Genomic DNA, 18,287 nt, shown 5'->3' with positions numbered 1-18,287 from the left:
ACCAGTCATAACATGTTAGTTCCACGCCGTCGGGAACTTGGCCGGCCAGGAGCGGAGAATCGCTGGGCAGGCTTCTGGCAATGGCACCCCAGCCGCGAGGAGTAATTCGCGAAAACACCGATTCTCGGGTCCCAGAGAATCGCCTGGCCGGCAGCGGGCCCGATTTCGACGTGAAAGTTGATTCTCCGCCCCCACGCCAAACGTGATTTCGGCGAATCCAGCCCATGGTATTTACAGCACAGAAACAGGCCATTTGACCTATGTTTGTGCTTATGCTCCTCACAAGCCTCCTCCCACCCATCCTCACCACACTATCAGGATAACTTGCAGCTTCTTTCTCACTCTTGTGCTTATCAACTTCCTTGAATGTATCTGTATTGGAATGCAGCATAGATGGAAGGCATTCAGCACATTGCCACAATAAGGAGGTCATGGCCTAATCAGCATCAGATTGCCATTATTTTTGCCAAATTTCTTACTGTGCCTGTCTCACCTAACCTTCCTGACTCAGGTCAAATGAGATCCAGGCAGTGCAGGAATGACTGAGGCCCAGAATCAAAGTCTAAAAGAATCAGAACGAAGGATGACACACTTCCATTTATACGGCACTAGCTGCCGTACAGCAGGCAAATTTAAAGGTCCCATTGGAACCAACAGGCCAGAGACAAGGTAATGTCTAAGGTAAGTGGACGGGTATTTGGAGTGGAGGGGTCGGACATTGGGCGGGGAGGAGGCAAACATCCACGGGAGATTGTGGAGGTCAGACATCAGGGGGCAGTTGGGGGTTTCCGGGGTTGCATATTGGTGGGTTGGGGTGTGTCGGACATCAGGGGGTCGGGTATGGACTTGGGGAGGGTTGGGCATCAGTTAAGTAGGTCAGATTGGGGAGTCAGGTTGGGGGGGTTGCAGGTTGGAGGTCAGGTCGGGTAGGTGGGAATGGATAATCGGGTCGGGCTGGTAGGAGGGGGAATGTCTGGTACAGGCCTGTCGATATCCTCTTGAAGTCTGTCACTATCCTCCTCACAGTTCACAACACTTTAAGGTATAGCATCATCATCAATTTTTAATTGTGCCCCTGTATACCCATGTCTAGGTTATAAATATAAATCAAGAAAAGCAGTGCCCCATCCCATCAGAAATATGCAAAGACTTCTGTAATTCATGTTTCAATCGGATTAAATTTAAAAAATTAATGAAATCCTAGATGTTTTAAAAAACCACATTGTTTGAAATAGAGGGCGGAATCTTACCAAAAAATGGCAAAATGACAGGTCCGTTGAGAAATCTGGTGCGAATTGGCGGAATTTCTCACTGCGTTTTCAGCCTCTTTGTCAAAAAAAGGTAAGTGGGTGGAGTTTACGCCATCACATAAGCGGGGAGGGGCCTCTTAGTGTTAGGAACCGGTTCCAATCAGCGCTGCAGTCCAACGGCCCTCAACCAACATCAAGGAGGCCTTGGGAGCCCTCTCCAATCTCCCGGCATTCATCGCTGGCAAATCTATGCCCCCCCCCCACCAACATTCACCGGTGACATCCCCCACCCCCACCTCAATGTCCGCCCTCTCTCTCCCCCCCCTCCCCCCCACCACACATAGACGCACTCCCTCCATGGGGCTCCCATTAAGGTCTACCCTTGGCATTTCCCTCTAAACCCCAGGGGGCTATACCTATCTTTGCACTCCCGGAGGGATCCCCTCGACTGCCTCATGTCTGGTCAAACCTGTTGTAAATGACGGTACGCGGATGCCGACTGAGTATTCCCTGAGGGGGGGAAATGTGCTCGCTAATGACAGGAGGTTCCCTGGCTGCCGTGGTGTGATTCGCACTACTCCACCGGAGACGGAAAGGAAAAATCCCCAAACCCAATCTCGCCGGAGAGAATCACGTTTTTTGATTCTCTCCAGATTTTGAACCTGCACTAAGTTTTTCACAGACGGAGAGTGCGGGCTCGCAATCGCCCCCATCATACCTACCGGCACTGATATTTTTCAGTTAAAAAGCATAGTTTTACTGACATTTGGAGAATAAAATAATTAATGAAATGTAACATTAGATTTAGAAATTATTTGGCCAACATATTTTCTCTCCCTGCGACCTCCCCCGCCCCCAACCATACTACGTCCCTGGATTAGGGACTGATAAAAAGAGACCCCAATACGGGGCAGCAGGAAAACCCAACAATATTTGTTGGACACAGGAGAATCATGTGATTCCCCTTAAATCCCTCAGCCACCTCTAACTTCTGGTTGGTTCAGGGATAATTATTCACAGTAATGAGCCCAATAAACATACAACACCAGAATGTGGGATTACCACATCAGGCCCTTCCAGCCCCCTGCTTAATTTGGGATAGTTTTCTAGACTCTGGCCTTCCTGCCCCATTCTCCTTTTCCCAATCGCTCCCCAACATCATGCCACTCCAGCAAACTGCATTAAATTCCAGCTGTCCAAATCTACCTACATTCTGTATTGTGGGAGAGTCAGGGTCATGGAGGAGCAAAGTTATTCAGGCGTCTATAAATACTGAAAAATAATGCACAAGGTCCAAAATGTCTAATGAAATGCTTCCCCATAGTGTTATTGTGTAGGGACTGAAAAGGGAAGAAATTAGTATTTCCAATGAAAGTTGCCACCCAGGTTGAGAGGGTTGTTAAGAAGGCGTACGATGCGTTAGCTTTTATTGGTAGAGGGATTGAGTTTCGAAACCATGAGGTCATGTTGCAGCTGTACAAAACTCTGGTGCGGTCGCATTTGGAGTATTGCGTGCAATTCTGGTTGCCGCATTATAGGAAGGATGTGGAAGCATTGGAAAAGGTGCAGAGGAGATTTAGCAGAATGTTGCCTGGTATGGAGGGAAGATCTTATGAGGGAAGGCTGAGGGACTTGAGGGTGTTTTCGTTAGAGAGAAGAAGGTTAAGAGGTGACTTAATTGAGGCATACAAGATGATCAGAGGATTGGATAGGGTGGACAGTGAGAGCCTTTTTCCTCGGATGGTGATGTCTAGCACGAGGGGACATAGCTTTAAATTGAGGGGAGATAGATATAAGACAGATGTCAGAGGTAGGTTCTTTACTCAGAGAGTAGTAAGGGCGTGGAATGCCCTGCCTGCAACAGTAGTGGACTCGCCAACACTAAGGGCATTCTATTGGTCATTGGATAGACATATGGAAGTGTAGATGGGCTTTAGAGTGGTTTCACAGGTTGGCGCAACATCGAGGGCCGAAGGGCCTGTACTGCGCTGTAATGTTCTATGTTCTAATTCCAGGACATTGGGTGCGATCTAACCAAATTGCGAAAGAGTCCCGTGTCGAGCATATTAGCCGGGTGTTGCCTGGGACTCGCAGCACCGAGAAACACCATGCTATCTACTAGCACTTTGTTGCAATCTGGGGCCTCCATGGGGAACGCACTGCCGAGGTCGTACTTAGTCCCAATTTCTGCACGGAGAAGCTCCGCTCACTGGATCTCCTCAGCGCAGGAATTTCTATTGTGACAGAAGGTTGAATTAAAGCAGTGTATTTTTTCTGGCCCATTCCAAAAAAACCAAAGATCCGCACATGAGGATGTCAAAATTCTGGAAGGTTGCAGGAAGGAAACTTTAAATGCAAACCAACACAACATGAGAATCCCTTGAATGTGGCTCAAATGTTTGGTACAGACAAGCAAGTCAGTCAGTTCACAAAGCAGGGAAACATAACTTACGTTCACAGGATGGAACCTCACCATCCCATCCCTCAGCTGTACATTGCCGATAATCTCGACCCACCATTTTGTATCTAGGTAAAGCAAAATAAGTCACCTGTGTTAGTCACCTGAAAGTTCAGTGGGAAAGTGTTAGTGTGGTGACCAGGTTAGAATTCTAAACACCTGTAGAAAATAAATCTATTGAAACGGCAATAAAGTTTAATAAATAGAAAAGATAGGATTAGGTTAGCAGAATAAGGAAGGCATCACAAAAAACGCTGTCGATTTGAAACATAAATTAAGGATTTTGCAGAACCAGCAATCAAACGATCAGTGTTAATCTTAGATGACAGGTCAGGGAACATTAACATACTCAGCATTTCTATCTTCGTGTTAATATTCAACCAAAGCACTAACATTCCTTGTCTTGATCAGAATGAATTTTTTAAAATAATTGTCACTTCAACACTAAATTGAAGCCTCAATAACACCTCATATATAGTGACAATGTGAAGCACGAGAGATGGCTATCTGAAATCATCTTAATCACATTAACATTTTATAGTCCTTTACCAAAATAATTTAGTAATTTCAATATTGAATACTCACCCAATGTCACAATAAAAAGTGACTGTATTTCCAACTGTCTGATTTGGTGCGGTAACATACCCATTCAGAATCTCCCCTGGGTTATCACAGTTCATCGCTACACAGAAAATAAATTGTGGAAGATAGGATAATCAGAATATCTCGAACAGTTTTATCGTTGCAATATTTAACATGAACATAAAGAGCTACAACCAAATTGTCCACAACATCAAGTTAACCTATGTTCAGAACACATTCATCAAAATGATGGCAACATGATGCGAGTGTTTGGGCAAGATTTTCCAGCCCTTCCTGTTGATGGGATCCTCCAGTTCTACCTGTAGCAGGTGACCTGCTGACACGGCCAGAAAGTAAAGTAAATGGTCATTGGCTTCGACGAGACCAGAAGATCCCACCGGTGGTCAATGGTGATTTGGCTGCCTCTGCCGTGAGATAACCACCGCATGCTGGTGGGGGTGGGGGTTTGATTCCTGGGATTCTCTCAATCTGCAATACATGACACCAGCCAACAACACAATGCACTGACCTGCATCAATCTTTACCAGCCAACAAAAATCATAATGTTAGGTTTCCATCTACTTACTAAATGGGACTAGAAGCCATGGAGGCGCAAAGTTATTTAGATATTCATGTACGAGTGCAAAATTTAATCAAGGTGGTTAATTAAATTTAATCCATCATTTTAAGGGAGTTGAAGTTCAAATATGAAGAAGTGACTTCAAAGACCTTTCTATCTTAAAGATAACATTTTTCTGTTTTCAGAGCATAGTCATAGAAACAGAAAAAAGAAGCAGGAGGAGATCCTTTGAGCCTTTGAGTCTGCTCCACTATTCATTATGATCATGGCTGATTGTCCAACTCATTAAGCTGTGCCCGCTTTCTACCATATCCTTTGATCTCTTTAGCCCCAAGAACTATATCTAATTCTGTCTTGAAAACAATGGGCGCAATCTACCGGCCATGTCCCACCGGAACCTGGTGAGAGGCGACCAGAAGATCCCGGGAGAGGCCTCAGGATTCCCGACGGCCGTTAGGCCTCACGAGATCTAACCAGGTACACAAACACTTGTACTCTGGGAGTATAAATATGTATTACTTTTTGAGAATATCCCAGCAAGCATCCATACAGACACACACACAAAGAAAGGACAAATAATTTGTCTCGCTACAGAGATGGGGCTTGGACGATAGGCTTTATACCATCAAGGAAAAAGCTTTCAGGTTTTTGACACTGCTGATCTGGAGCTCCGTCGTGTGAAGACGGGCCACTGGTGATGGTAGATGTGTGAATGTTCTCACCAGTGGAGCTTAGGCAGTGAGGAGAATATAGAGCTGGATCAAATCTTCTTGTCTCAGCTTTTCAGGTTTCCAAATCAAGACGAGTTATGCACTGATGACAATTCTCTGGTTGCAGGTCGAAAACCACACACGGAATTTCAGGCAAGGCAGGGAGAGAACGATTTGGGGCAGACTTCCTTCTCAGCTTGTTCACAAAACACACAGAATTCAAAATATCTCCAAACCTTAAAGCTCGCCTCTGTTGTGTGATTTCCAGTAAGTCATCAACCGTTGGACAATTTTTTACCCATCAATCAAAACAAACACACTGCTCATTCAGCCTCAAGGATCATGCTGGTCAGGTGGTTTATTATAAAAAGTTGGGCTTGTTCCAATCCTAAGGTGAACTTGTGACTCTTCTTTAAAAATAAAACCCAGGTCGGCACTCATGTGTCAAGATTATACAATGTCTTTCCATATTTTAAACTAACATATAGGGTGTGATTCAACGGGACAAAAATAGAATCCCGTTTTGGGTACCTTTAGTGGAATCCCTTTAGAGGGCAGCACGGTAGCATTGTGGATAGCACAATTGCTTCACAGCTCCAGGGTCCCAGGTTCGATTCCAGCTTGGGCCACTGTCTGTGCGGAGTCTGCACATCCTCCCCGTGTGTGCGTGGGTTTCCTCCGGGTGCTCCGGTTTCCTCCCACAGTCCAAAGATATGCAGGTTAGGTGGATTGGCCATGCTGGGCCCGATCCCTGGCATGGGAAACCTGGCACCTGGGCACCTTGGCACCATGGCGGCACTGCCAGGGTGCCTGGGTGGCAGTGCCAAGGTGCCCAGGTGGCAGGAGTGCTAGGGTACTACCCTGCCCAGAGCCCGAACACCCAGGGGTCTCTAATAGCCTGGGATACCCCCTCAGGTGCCGTTACACCTAGTCCACGTTTGTAGAAACCAGTGCTAAACGGCGCCCTGGCAAGGTCTCACAGGTGAGCCCGTTCGTTCCCGGTCGTCAAGTGAATACGGCGCGGACATATTTAAATGAGCCTAGTCATGTCTCGTAAGATCTTGTTAAATCTCGAGTGGCATTTTGAGGCCTCTCGCGAGATTCAACGGCCTCGTCGCGTCACCAAGTCGGCACCCAAGGCGATTAAATCTCGGCCATAGTGTTAAAAATTTCGAATGGGGCAGCACGGTGGCGCAGTGGTTAGCACTGCTGCCTCACATCGCCGAAGTCCCAGGTTCCATCCCGTCTCTGTGTCCATATGGTGCTTGCACCTTCTACTCGTGTTTGCGTGGGTTTCGCCCCCACAACCCAAAGATGTGAAGGGCCACGCTAAATTGCCCCTTAATTGGAAAAAAATAATTGGGTACTCTAAATTTATAGAAAAAAACATAAAGGTTTCCAACAGGTAACATGTTTGTATGTCGATCAACATTTCATAATAATTCATTGAAAATAGACCAATAATTTGTCACTAATTAAAAGCACGTTAGTCACTTTACAAAACAGAAACATAAACTTACGTTCACAGGATGGAACCTCACCATCCCAACCCTCAGCTGCACATTGCCGATAATCCCTGCCCACAATGTTGTATCTAGAAAAATAAATCAAGTTACCTGTTATCCGAGTCATTAGGTTGATTGGGAAAGCATTACAGTTTCCTGAGCAGGCAGAATTCTAAGAATCATCAAGGAAAAATCTATTGAACGATCAACAGTTAAAAATAACAAACATGGAACGTTAGCAGAAAATGAAATAGGAATCAAATCCTGTTGTATTGCTGCTTTAAAATATATATTTAGAACAGACCTCATATAAAGTACAGCGCACATGTGGAGAATTAATGCATAAAGTTCCCTTTCCAAATTACTTTTAATATAAATCACACATTTTAATGAACCAGCAGAAATGGAAGTCCAGTGTTGATCTAGCAACACTGTCAATGACACGTTTAACATTTCTATCTTTGCATTAATATTCCCATTTTAGCACTAACATCCCTCACCTTGATCAGTATAAAGATTTTGTTTTAAATCTCCAGTTGGACACTCAAATTGAAGCCTCACTCAGAGCTCACATTGTGATGACTGAGTGCGGTCGGCTGAAATGATCGTAATTACAATAAAATATACAGCCTCTCATTAAAATTTTCAATGATTTACAGACTGACTACTCACCCAATGTCACAATAAAAAGTGACATTATTCCCAACTGTCCAATTAGGTGCCTTATAATATCCATTTGCGATTGCCCCAGGGTTACCACAGGTTATTGCTGTAGAGAAAATAAAATGCAACAAGGTATAAATGGGACAAAATCCAAAATCCCCAACAGATTTTCATTGCCAATCATAAATATTTATCACAAATATGAAATGATACAACACGATTGCCCAGAATATCAGGCTACCTTACATTTGGAATTCATTTTTTCAGAATTATGTCATTCTAATGCAGGGTTTTCTCTCAATCCACAATACCTCACAGCGAGTAGTCCCTCTTGAACAACATCAATCGTCACCAGCAACCCAGAACAAAATAGTTGGGGTTTAATGCGAACAATGGGATTTCTACACATGTTGGAGAACTGGTGGGGACATCTGTGGGGAGGCCGGGTGCAAGTTTGGCCAGTGTTGGGCTGCCCCTACAAGAGTGTATGGAATCCTGCCCTAGCAGCTCTGAGTCAATCGGATGCCGGCAGCTCTTTATTGCCAGCAACACCATCAGAAGCACTGCTGGTAATGCACTCGCCCCAGGTTTTCTGTGGGACCTCTGAACACAGATCATTGGTGATATTGCCGGAGGTCAGTGGCAAGAGCAAGGCGTTGGATTTGTGTAGCATTCCCACCCCTTCCTGATGATGCTACACCCCTCAATCAGGCACTGAGTGCCTGACAACAAGAGACCTCACTCCAAGACAGCAGGAAATCCCAAAATCCAGATCACAATGCTGGGTGATCATTGTGAGGCACAGAAGAACCATACGGCTCCCTTAAATCGCTGAGCCACTTCTGAATTCTGGTGGTTTCAGGGATAATCACTCCCAGGTGGCTCATGAATCAGCTCAATAGACACCACACCAGCGACAGGCAGGATTCCTGACTTTGGCCCCACCTCTGAATTGGGGATAGTTTCACCGACCTGGCCTTCACTCTTCCATCCCCAACCGTCCCATCATGTCCCCTCTGGCAGACTCCATTGAATCCCCACCAGTGTTAGGCATTCATCTACTTTCAGAATAGTGGGAGAGTAGGAGCCATGAATAAGCAAAGTTATTTAGATATCCATGTACACTCAGTTGGCTAGACAGTTGGTTCATGATGCAGAGCGAGACCAGCAGCGCGGGTTCAATTCCCGTACCGGCTAAGGTTATTCAAGAAGTCCCCGCCTTCTCAACCTTGCCCCTCGCCTGAGGTGTGGTGATCCTCAGGCTAAATCACCACCGGTCAGTTCTCCCCCTCAAAGGGGAAAGCAGCCTATGGTCATCTGTGTCTATGGTGACTTTACTTTACCTTACATAAGATCGTGAAAAATAGTGCATAAGGTCCAAAACGTAATCAACACGGTTAATGGAATGATGTCTGTTACTTTCAGGGCGTTGGAACTCAAAAGTGAAGACATGGCCATTTTGACTTCCACAGCATTCTCTGCTCTACCTCAGCACCAATCCCATGTAAATCTTCCACCAAGTTTTTGTCACCTCATGAACTTTCACACAAGCTTGAGGAACAAATTAATGCAACAGTTTCCTTTGGGCTTCATTAACATTTCTAAATCAGTAAGGCCAGGCACAGGTCTAGTTGAAAATTAGAACAAAAATGGAAGAGGAACAGAAGGGAGCATGAACCTGATTTAAATATGGATCATTAATGTCCTCGATGTTCCAGCGCCCAAACTATGACTTACTGTCAGCTTTAAACTCCACTAAAATTAGCACCCTTCTCGATGTTCCAGCATCGACCAAAACACAGCTCTTCCCTCCAATATTTGCACCAGGACATAAAATTAAATTCTTCTGTAAGGAGTAGGGTTGATTTGATGAATGGTCATTTCTGATTTTGCACATTAGATTGTTTAAATATATAGGATGCGATTCAATGGGCCAAAGTTAAATCTGGTTTCAGGTTTGTTTGACGGGGAGTTTCGCGACGGCTGCGTTGACGATATCGTGGCACATATTTAATGACAATTAGTGCCAAAAATAAGCCCTCACTAGATTCTCAACATTACTCGCTGTCTCATCGTCAGATTTGCCCGACTCATGCCTCAGCTGCTCGTTGCTAACAAGGGGGAGATGCTTTTAAACTCTCCCTCACCACTCACTCCCAGTCAACACATAAGCATGACAGCGCTCAGACCTGCTCCTTGCTTTGGGGATGCCAACCTCTCAAGGCTTCTCATCGCTGTCGATGACAGATGGGGGAACCCTGATCCCCTTAAGTGGTCGGAGAACCAGCAGCAGGGTCAGCAATGCCGCCTGGGAGGCAGTGGCAGCGACTGTCAGTGCGGGCAGCATGACCAGGAGGACCGGTGTCCAATGTCGGAAGATGACCAACAACCTCCAACAGACTGCAAGGGTAAGTTACCATCTCTCTCCTGGCATCAGTTCCGCCTGCCGCCACTTAAATTCCCAAAAAAACCCTCCTCTCCCCCAATTGACTGGTTGACATCTTGCATCCCCCCCACATCCGATCTTTGTGCTTGTTCCTCAGAACCCTTTGGCAACCACCAGCACAACCCCTTTATGTCCAGGAACAGTGCTCACAAATGTCACCTGTTATAGAGCCCCCTGACTCATCAAGCATGAGGCTCACAATGCCCTTTGTCCCTCGAGGAGAAGATAGCCCACAATAAATAGGAAAGGCTGCTGCCTTCTATGACATCTGCCCGCGTCGGCTTCCTCAAGCAACATGAGGGCAGCCTCTGGGGGATCGACATCAGCAAACATAATTACAACTGGAAGAAACTGGAGAAGGAGAGAGGCCAACAATTAATTGGGACTTCCCTCCCGGAGCCTCCAATCCCCCAAGCCTCCTTACCATGAATGTTCCTTCTTCTCTCAGAGTGCCATCCAGTGAGCCAGTTGTGCTGGAAAACCTTGTTCTGCACACTCAACCCTGGCCACATCAGGAGTCCCTAGATACTAGACCCCAGATCTCTGGTGGGAACATTAGGGAGGTGATGCTCAGCTGCCCTCCGCTCATCCACTCACTTACCCTTTGGTCGTGGGAGGGTCTCCAGTGTACTGCAAAGAGCAGTGACCTTGCTCTTTAGTGTTTGGTTGTCGACAGCTGCCTCTATGTTCCTGATGCTCCTAGAGTTCAGGCACATTGTTCAGACAGTACTATAATCATGCTCTGAGCCCTTGAGGAAGCACTTGAGAGTTGAGGAGCATGAAGGTTAATTCCTCATTTGAAATAACTCAGATGATACAAAGATCTGTAGAGGGCCAGGTAGTATTGAGAAAGCAGGGGGCTGCAGAAGGATTTGGACAGGCTAGGAGAGTGGGAAATGAAGTGGCGGATGAAATACAATGTGGAAAAGTGTGAGGTTATGCACTTTGGAAGGAGAAATGGAGGCATATACTTTTTTCTAAATGCTTAGGAAATCAGAAGCACAAAGGGACTTAGGAGTCCTTGTTCACGATTCTCTTAAGGTTAACGTGCAGGTTCAGTCGGCAGTTAGGAAGGCAAATGCAATGTTAGCATTCATGTTGAGAGGGCTGGAATACAAGACCAGGGATGTATTTCTGAGGCTGCATAAGGCTCTGGTCAGACCCCATTTGGAGTATTATGAGCAGGTTTGGGCCCGATGTCTAAGGAATGATATGCTGGCCTTGAAAAGGGTCCAGACAAGGTTCACAAGAATGATCCCTGGAATGAAGAGCTTGTCGTATGAGGAACGGTTGAGGACTCTGGGTCTGTACTTGGAGTTTAGAAGGCTGAGGGGGGATCTTATTGAAACTTACAGAACACTGCGAGGCCTGAATAGAATGGATGTAGGAAAAACTAGAAGCAGACTAAAGGGACGATCCTTTAAAACAGAGATGAGGAGGAATTTCTTCAGCCAAAGGGTGGTGAGTCTGTGGAACTCATTGCCGCAGAAGGCGGTGGAGGTAAAGTCATTGAGTGTCTTTAAGACAGAGATAGATAGGTTCCTGATTAATAAGAGGATCAGGAGTTATGGGGAGAAGGAAGGAGAATGCGGATGAGAAAAATATCAGCCATGATTGAATGGAGGAGCAGACTCGATGGGCCGAGTGGCCTAATTCTGCTCCTATGTCTTATGGTCTTATAGTTGAAAGGGAGTGAAATCAAATTTCCAGATCAAAGTTGCAGCAGGGCTCTGTTCTGGGAGAGTTTGGTAGGATAGACAGGCTGCAGCTGAGCTGTGGTTACCCCTGTTATGGGTCTCCACAATGTTTAAAGATGGCTTGAAGGCTTCACAGACACAAAGCCCTCACAACACACCACCTTGGCCCAGGAGCCCCACCAGCCCGGGCCAACCCCGACCTGGAATGCTTCAGCCCCCTGACAAAGTCCAACAACACTGAAGGATCTCCAACACCGCCCGCCACACTGGGCCAGCAGCTCCAGTGCTCTTGAGCTTATGCCAGAAATAGAAAGTGCTATTCACCTCCTCACTTCCCCTCAGCGCAGGTTCCCATTTTTAAAAAGGAGTCCGAAATGACACCCACGTGACTTCCCGCTGGGGAGTCGAGTAATTCCCGGGAAGCCGCTGCATTCAACTTCAATCTCATTAATGAGATTGAAATAAATGCAAATAAGGGTTAATGATATTCTCACCATTTGTGGGAATGATCCGGAACTGCCATTGAGAGCAGGCAGGGGGAATCGAAAAATGGTTCACGCCCGGCGCAAATCTCGGTTTTGCCCTCTCCCGCTATTCAACCACCGTGCCCTGATCTGCGCTGGGTGCAACATGGTCACTGAAACACACCTATAATGTCAAATCAAAGCAATCAGACAATTTTGGTCCATTCCAAAAAAAAACAAATGTCCATGCTTGAGGATCTCAAAATATTGTAGGAAAGAAAACTTGGATGTGAACCAACACTGCGTGGGAATTCATTGAATGTGGCCCAAACGTTTGGTACAGACAAGCAAGGCAGTCAGTTCACAAAACAGGGGAAGATAACTTACGTTCACAGGATGGAACTTCATCATCCCATCCCTCAGCTGTACATTGCAGATAATCTCTACCCACCATTTTGTATCTAGACAAAGGAAAGCAAGCCACATATAGGAAAGTTAATTGGGAAACTGGTGTAGTTTACAGGTGAGAAATAATGGTCAATAGAAAAATTATTTTGTCAACTCACAACAAACAATGTTAAGTAACATCAAGGGTGGGACTAGGATAGCAGAAAAATGAGCTGGAAGCTAATAGAAACTTATGGCTGGTTAAAAAGTACGGTGCTGGTCAGACTAATACAAAATATATGTAATAATCAAATAATCTTTATTAGTGTCACAAGTAGGCTAACATTATCACTGCAATGAGGTTACTGTGAAAATCCCCTCGTCGCCACACTCTGGCGCCTGTTTGGGTACACGGAGAATTCAAAATGTCCAATTCACCTAAGACGCACGTCTTTTGGGACTTCTGGGAGAAACCGGAGCACCCCGAGAAAACCCACGCAGACACGGGAGAACGTGCAGACTCCACACAGACAGTGACCCAAGCCGGGTCCCGGACGCTGTGAAGCAACAGTGCTAGCCACTGTGCTGCCGTGCCTTACAGGAGGAGGATTGTCGTCTCCAGCTCCCCTTGCAGCTAAATTACAATGTAACTTAAGTATTTTTAAAAAGTAGCAGATTAAGTTATCCAATGTTGATCTTTGTACATGGGTCAAGGTGTCAGTGGCACATGTAACATTTCCATCTTTCCTTTTACATTCCCTAAAACCAGCACTACCATACCTGACCGTGATCAATATAAAGACTTTTTTTTTAAATTGCCAGTTCAACACTAAATTGGAACCCTCACTCAGAACTCATATTGAGAGCTGTGATCAGAAATGTGAAGAACAAGAGAGGACAACCTCAAATTGTCTTGTGATTAACATTAAAGTAGCAAAGTCTTTCATCAAAATTGTTCAGTACTTTACATTGTGAATCCTCACCCAATATCACAATAAAAGATAACTTTATTTCCAAACGTCTTAATTGGTGCGATATTATATCCATTCAGAATCTCCCCAGGATCACCACAGTTTAATGCTACATAGAAAATAAAATCAGAAAAGGTAGAAATGTTAAAAGCACCAAAGTCTCCAACAGTTGTCCCATTCCAATTCTGGGGCGAAATTCTCCGCAATCGGCGCGATGTCCGCCGACCGGCGCCAAAAACGTCGCGAATCAGTCCGGCATTGCACCGCCCCAAAGGTGCGGAATCCTCCTCATCTTGAGCGGCCGAGCCCTAACCTTGAGGGGCTAGGCCTGTGCTGGACTGATTTCCGTCCCGCCAGCTGGCGGGAAAGGCCTTTGGTGCCCCGCCAGCTGGTGCGGAAATAACTTTGCCGGCGGCGCATGCGCGGGTGCGTCATCGCCCGCTCACGGCATCCCCGCGCATGCGCAGTGGAGGGGGTCTCTTCCGCCTCCGCCATGGTGGAGACCGTGGCAAAGGCGGAAGGAAAAGAGTGCCCCCACGTCACAGGCCCGCCCGCGGATCGGTGGGCCCCGATCGTGGGCCAGGCCACCGTGGGGGCCCCCGCGGGGCCAGATCGCCCCGCGCCCCCCCCCAGGACCCCGGAGCCCGCCCGCGCCGCCTTGTCCTGCCGGTAAGAGAGGTGGTTTAATCCACGCCGGCGGGACAGGCATTCTAGCAGCGGGACTTCGGCCCATTCGGGCCGGAGAATCGCCGGGGGGAGGGCCCGCCAACCGGCGCGATTCCCGCCCCCGCCGAATCTCCGGTGCCGGAATATTCGACAACCGGCGGGGGCGGGATTCACGCCAGCCCCCGGCGATTCTCCGACCCAGCGGGGGGTCGGAGAATCTCGCCCCCCATCTTTAACATGAAGATAATAATAACTACTGCAGAACGGCAGAGAATATCAATTTGCACTAACATTGAAACTAATTTTCAAAATGGATAATGGAATGTAGTCCTCTATTGCGAGAAAGTTAGTACTTTCCCAGCACTGAGGTGCTAATCACACAAAACCAACTCCTCTGGACAGGACATGTGTGCCTTATACCAGACTCTTGAAGCAACTACTCTACTCTGAACACTGTTGTGGCAGGAGACATTCAGGAAGACTACAAAAACACTTTAGGGATAGCTTCTAAACATCACTGAAGAACAAAGAACAAAGAACAAAGAAATGTACAGCACAGGAACAGGCCCTTCGGCCCTCCAAGCCCGCGCCGACCATACTGCCCGACTAAACTACAATCTTCTACACTTCCTGGGTCCGTATCCTTCTATTCCCATCCTATTCATATATTTGTCAAGATGCCCCTTAAATGTCCCTATCGTCCCTGCTTCCACTACCTCCTCCGGTAGCGAGTTCCAGGCACCCACTACCCTCTGCGTAAAAAACTTGCCTCGTACATCTACTCTAAACCTTGCCCCTCTCACCTTAAACCTATGCCCCCTAGTAATTGACCCCTCTACCCTGGGGAAAAGCCTCTGACTATCCACTCTGTCTATGCCCCTCATAATTTTGTAGACCTCTATCAGGTCGCCCCTCAACCTCCTTCGTTCCAGAGAGAACAAACCGAGTTTATTCAATCGCTCCTCATAGCTTATGCCCTCCATACCAGGCAACATTCTGGTAAATCTCTTCTGCACCCTCTCTAAAGCCTCCACATCCTTCTGGTAGTGTGGCGACCAGAATTGAACACTATACTCCAAGTGTGGCCTAACTAAGGTTCTATACAGCTGCAACATGACTTGCCAATTCTTATACTCAATGCCCCGTCCAATGAAGGCAAGCATGCCGTATGCCTTCTTGACTACCTTCTCCACCTGTGTTGCCCCTTTCAATGACCTGTGGACCTGTACTCCTAGATCTCTTTGACTTTCAATACTCTTGAGGGTTCTACCATTCACTGTATATTCCCTACCTGCATTAGCCCTTCCAAAATGCATTACCTCACATTTGTAAGGTAAGAAGTCAAACACATTTGTTAATTTATGGGACTCTGTGGTTTGTGACCAACCAAAATGAGGAAGGTTCATTTGGGGATGCTCTGAAGACATTGATTGACTTTGTCTGGAACACACAGAGGCTGGGTCGAGGTGTCAGGCATGGAGAGCGCACAAACCTCCCAATAATTCGGTCACTCGACCTTCCAACCACCACCCAACCCATATGTGGCAGTCTGTAGACCGCAAAGTGTGGGTCGTGACTTGCATGTGGGTCGCGGGCGGGCGTTGGAAGGGTTGTGCAGCGATCGGTCACACTATTCCCGCGGTGGTGCCAATCACAGGAGAAGCACCCAATGGCCGCTACTGGCTTTTAAATTGAGAATGGCGGCTGCTGCCTCCTTTCAAATGAATATAAATGAGACTGTGGAGTTTTCCAGCCAGAACGGCAGCAGAGAACAGGTCGCAAGCCCTGCATGCACGCATGGCATCTGGCACCCTCAAGGTAGGTACTTTTAGTGCCAAATCACGGAGCAGAGGTGCTTCCATTTTCCAGCTGTTGGCAAGCAGGGCAAGTGAACTGTGAAGATGAATGGTTTTCTTAATAGTAGGAGATGGCCAGAGACTCAAATGGGAAGTTTACCTATTGGACAGGATCTCACAACAGAATCTGCTGGAGAGAGCTGCGCAGGAGAGTCTAGGGCAAGACAGAACAGTGCTAGTGCCAGCTCTGTACAGAGCTCCAGGGCCTTTGATTAGCAACCTACAAAGAAGAAACTTAACTCGGGAACAAAGCAGGATAAAGATTATTTCTTGTGGTACGATCTGCGTGTTTACCAACAGCATGGGGTGGTTACAATGGGAAACCCAATTGACAAATGTTGGGTAGATAGAATCCTGCCGCCAGCAAACTGCACTGCCGAGAAACATCGGGTTGGGAAACCAGAGAATCCCTCCCGTAGTTTTGTCAATTGTACCAATACAAATAAGGATGCAAAGCCCATGTGTGTTATATGCAGGGCCATACTGGCAAATGAGAGGAGAAGTTTCATATTCTGGAAGAGAAATAGTGGGTGAAAAACACCTTTTGCGGCTGAGACCCCAGAGTCAGTTATTAACTTACAGCTGACTCCAAATGAATAGACTGCGCTACTGTATCTGACCTGTGACAGTACATTAAAAACACGGAAAAAGCCCATGAGTCCATCAGTATTCTGGTGTAGCATCCCCCAGAAGTATCCACTGTTGAGTAAAACAAGTATTTTGTTGCTATTGCCCTTCACGACAACCTACATGTGCGAGGATTTTCGTAAAAAATGAAGACAGCACAGAGAAACGGAACCTGAAAAGCGCCTAGCCCTCTCCTCCTTTGAACCTGATTAGAGTGAGATTGTGAGGACCAAGCAGGCTCCCCTTTCACATTAAAGGTAAGCGAATATGACGTGTGCCGCAAAGGTCGGTCAGCATAGGTCGCAAAGGTCGGCAGATTGGCAAATGTGGGTCCCGGGAAAAAAAGTTTGGAAAACACTGTTGTAGACTGTGCATTGGACTATGAAGAGGAAGGAGCTGGAATACAGACATGAGGGAGTGATTGCAAGTCTCATATACATCACAAAGATAACTTATTTCTGCTTCCAAAGCATTATCTGCTCTACCTCAGCACCACACACAATAAAATCTTTCACCATGTTTTCAGCACCTCATCTATATCTATTAATATCACTGCAGCTTGTTCAGCAAAATAATGTAACATGTGCTGACCATGTTGGAGCATAAAATGAGAATGCAAGAAACATACATAGAAAATAGGAAAAGGGGAGGCAATTTGGCCCTTCCGCCCACTCGATCCATCATTCATTATGATCGTGGCTTATCATCAAGTTCAATACCCTGATCCCGCCTTCCCCCTATATCCCTTGATCCCTTACGCCCTAAAAGCTATATCTAATTGCTTCTTGAGATTACACAATGCTTTGGCCTCAACTACTTTTTGTGGTCGTGAATTCCACAGATTCACCACTCTCTGGGTGAAGAAGTTTCTCCTCATCTCAGTCCGAAAAGGTTTACCCCTCGTCCTCAAACTATGACCCCTAATCCTGGGCTCCCCCACCATCGGGAACATTCTTTCTGAATCTACCCTGTCTAATCCTGTAAGTTTATATACGATCCTCTCTCACTCTTCTAAACTCCAATGAATATAATCCTAATCAATTTAGTCTTTTCTCATATGACAGTCCTGCCATCCCAGGAATCAGTCTGGTAAACCTTCACTGCAATTCCTCCATAACAAGTTCATCGTTCTTCAGATAAGGACACCAAAATTGCACATAATGCTCCAGGTCTGGCCTCACCGATGCCCTATACAATTGCAGTAATACATCCCTATTCTTATACTCAAATCCTCTTGCTATGAAGTCCAACACCGTTTACCTTCTTTACTACCTGCTGTACCTGCACGTTTAATTTCAGTGACTGACGCACATGGGCACCAAGGTGTCGCTGAGTATCCACCTCTCACAATTTACACCCATTCAAATAACAATCTGCCTTCCTATTTTTGTTACTGAAACGGATAACCTCACATTTATCCACATT

At 46.4% G+C, this 18,287-nt stretch overlaps 1 protein-coding gene across 1 annotated transcript in view; it reads right to left on the bottom strand.

Annotated features, from left to right (window-relative positions):
• LOC140393808 (sushi, von Willebrand factor type A, EGF and pentraxin domain-containing protein 1-like) overlaps positions 1-18,287 on the bottom strand; it is a 145,950-nt gene that overhangs the window by 104,679 nt on the left and 22,984 nt on the right. The window contains exons 13-18 of the mRNA XM_072480270.1: positions 13,726-13,822; positions 12,743-12,816; positions 7,758-7,854; positions 7,101-7,174; positions 4,294-4,390; positions 3,703-3,776 (exon numbers count right to left, since the gene is read on the bottom strand). Coding sequence (XP_072336371.1) covers positions 3,703-3,776; positions 4,294-4,390; positions 7,101-7,174; positions 7,758-7,854; positions 12,743-12,816; positions 13,726-13,822 — 513 coding nt within the window. The remainder of the gene's footprint in view (positions 1-3,702; positions 3,777-4,293; positions 4,391-7,100; positions 7,175-7,757; positions 7,855-12,742; positions 12,817-13,725; positions 13,823-18,287) is intronic.

This window comes from Scyliorhinus torazame, chromosome 17 (assembly GCF_047496885.1).
Source record: "Scyliorhinus torazame isolate Kashiwa2021f chromosome 17, sScyTor2.1, whole genome shotgun sequence".
Taxonomy (NCBI): Eukaryota; Metazoa; Chordata; class Chondrichthyes; order Carcharhiniformes; family Scyliorhinidae; genus Scyliorhinus; species Scyliorhinus torazame.
This window is presented reverse-complemented; position numbering and strand designations above follow the sequence as displayed.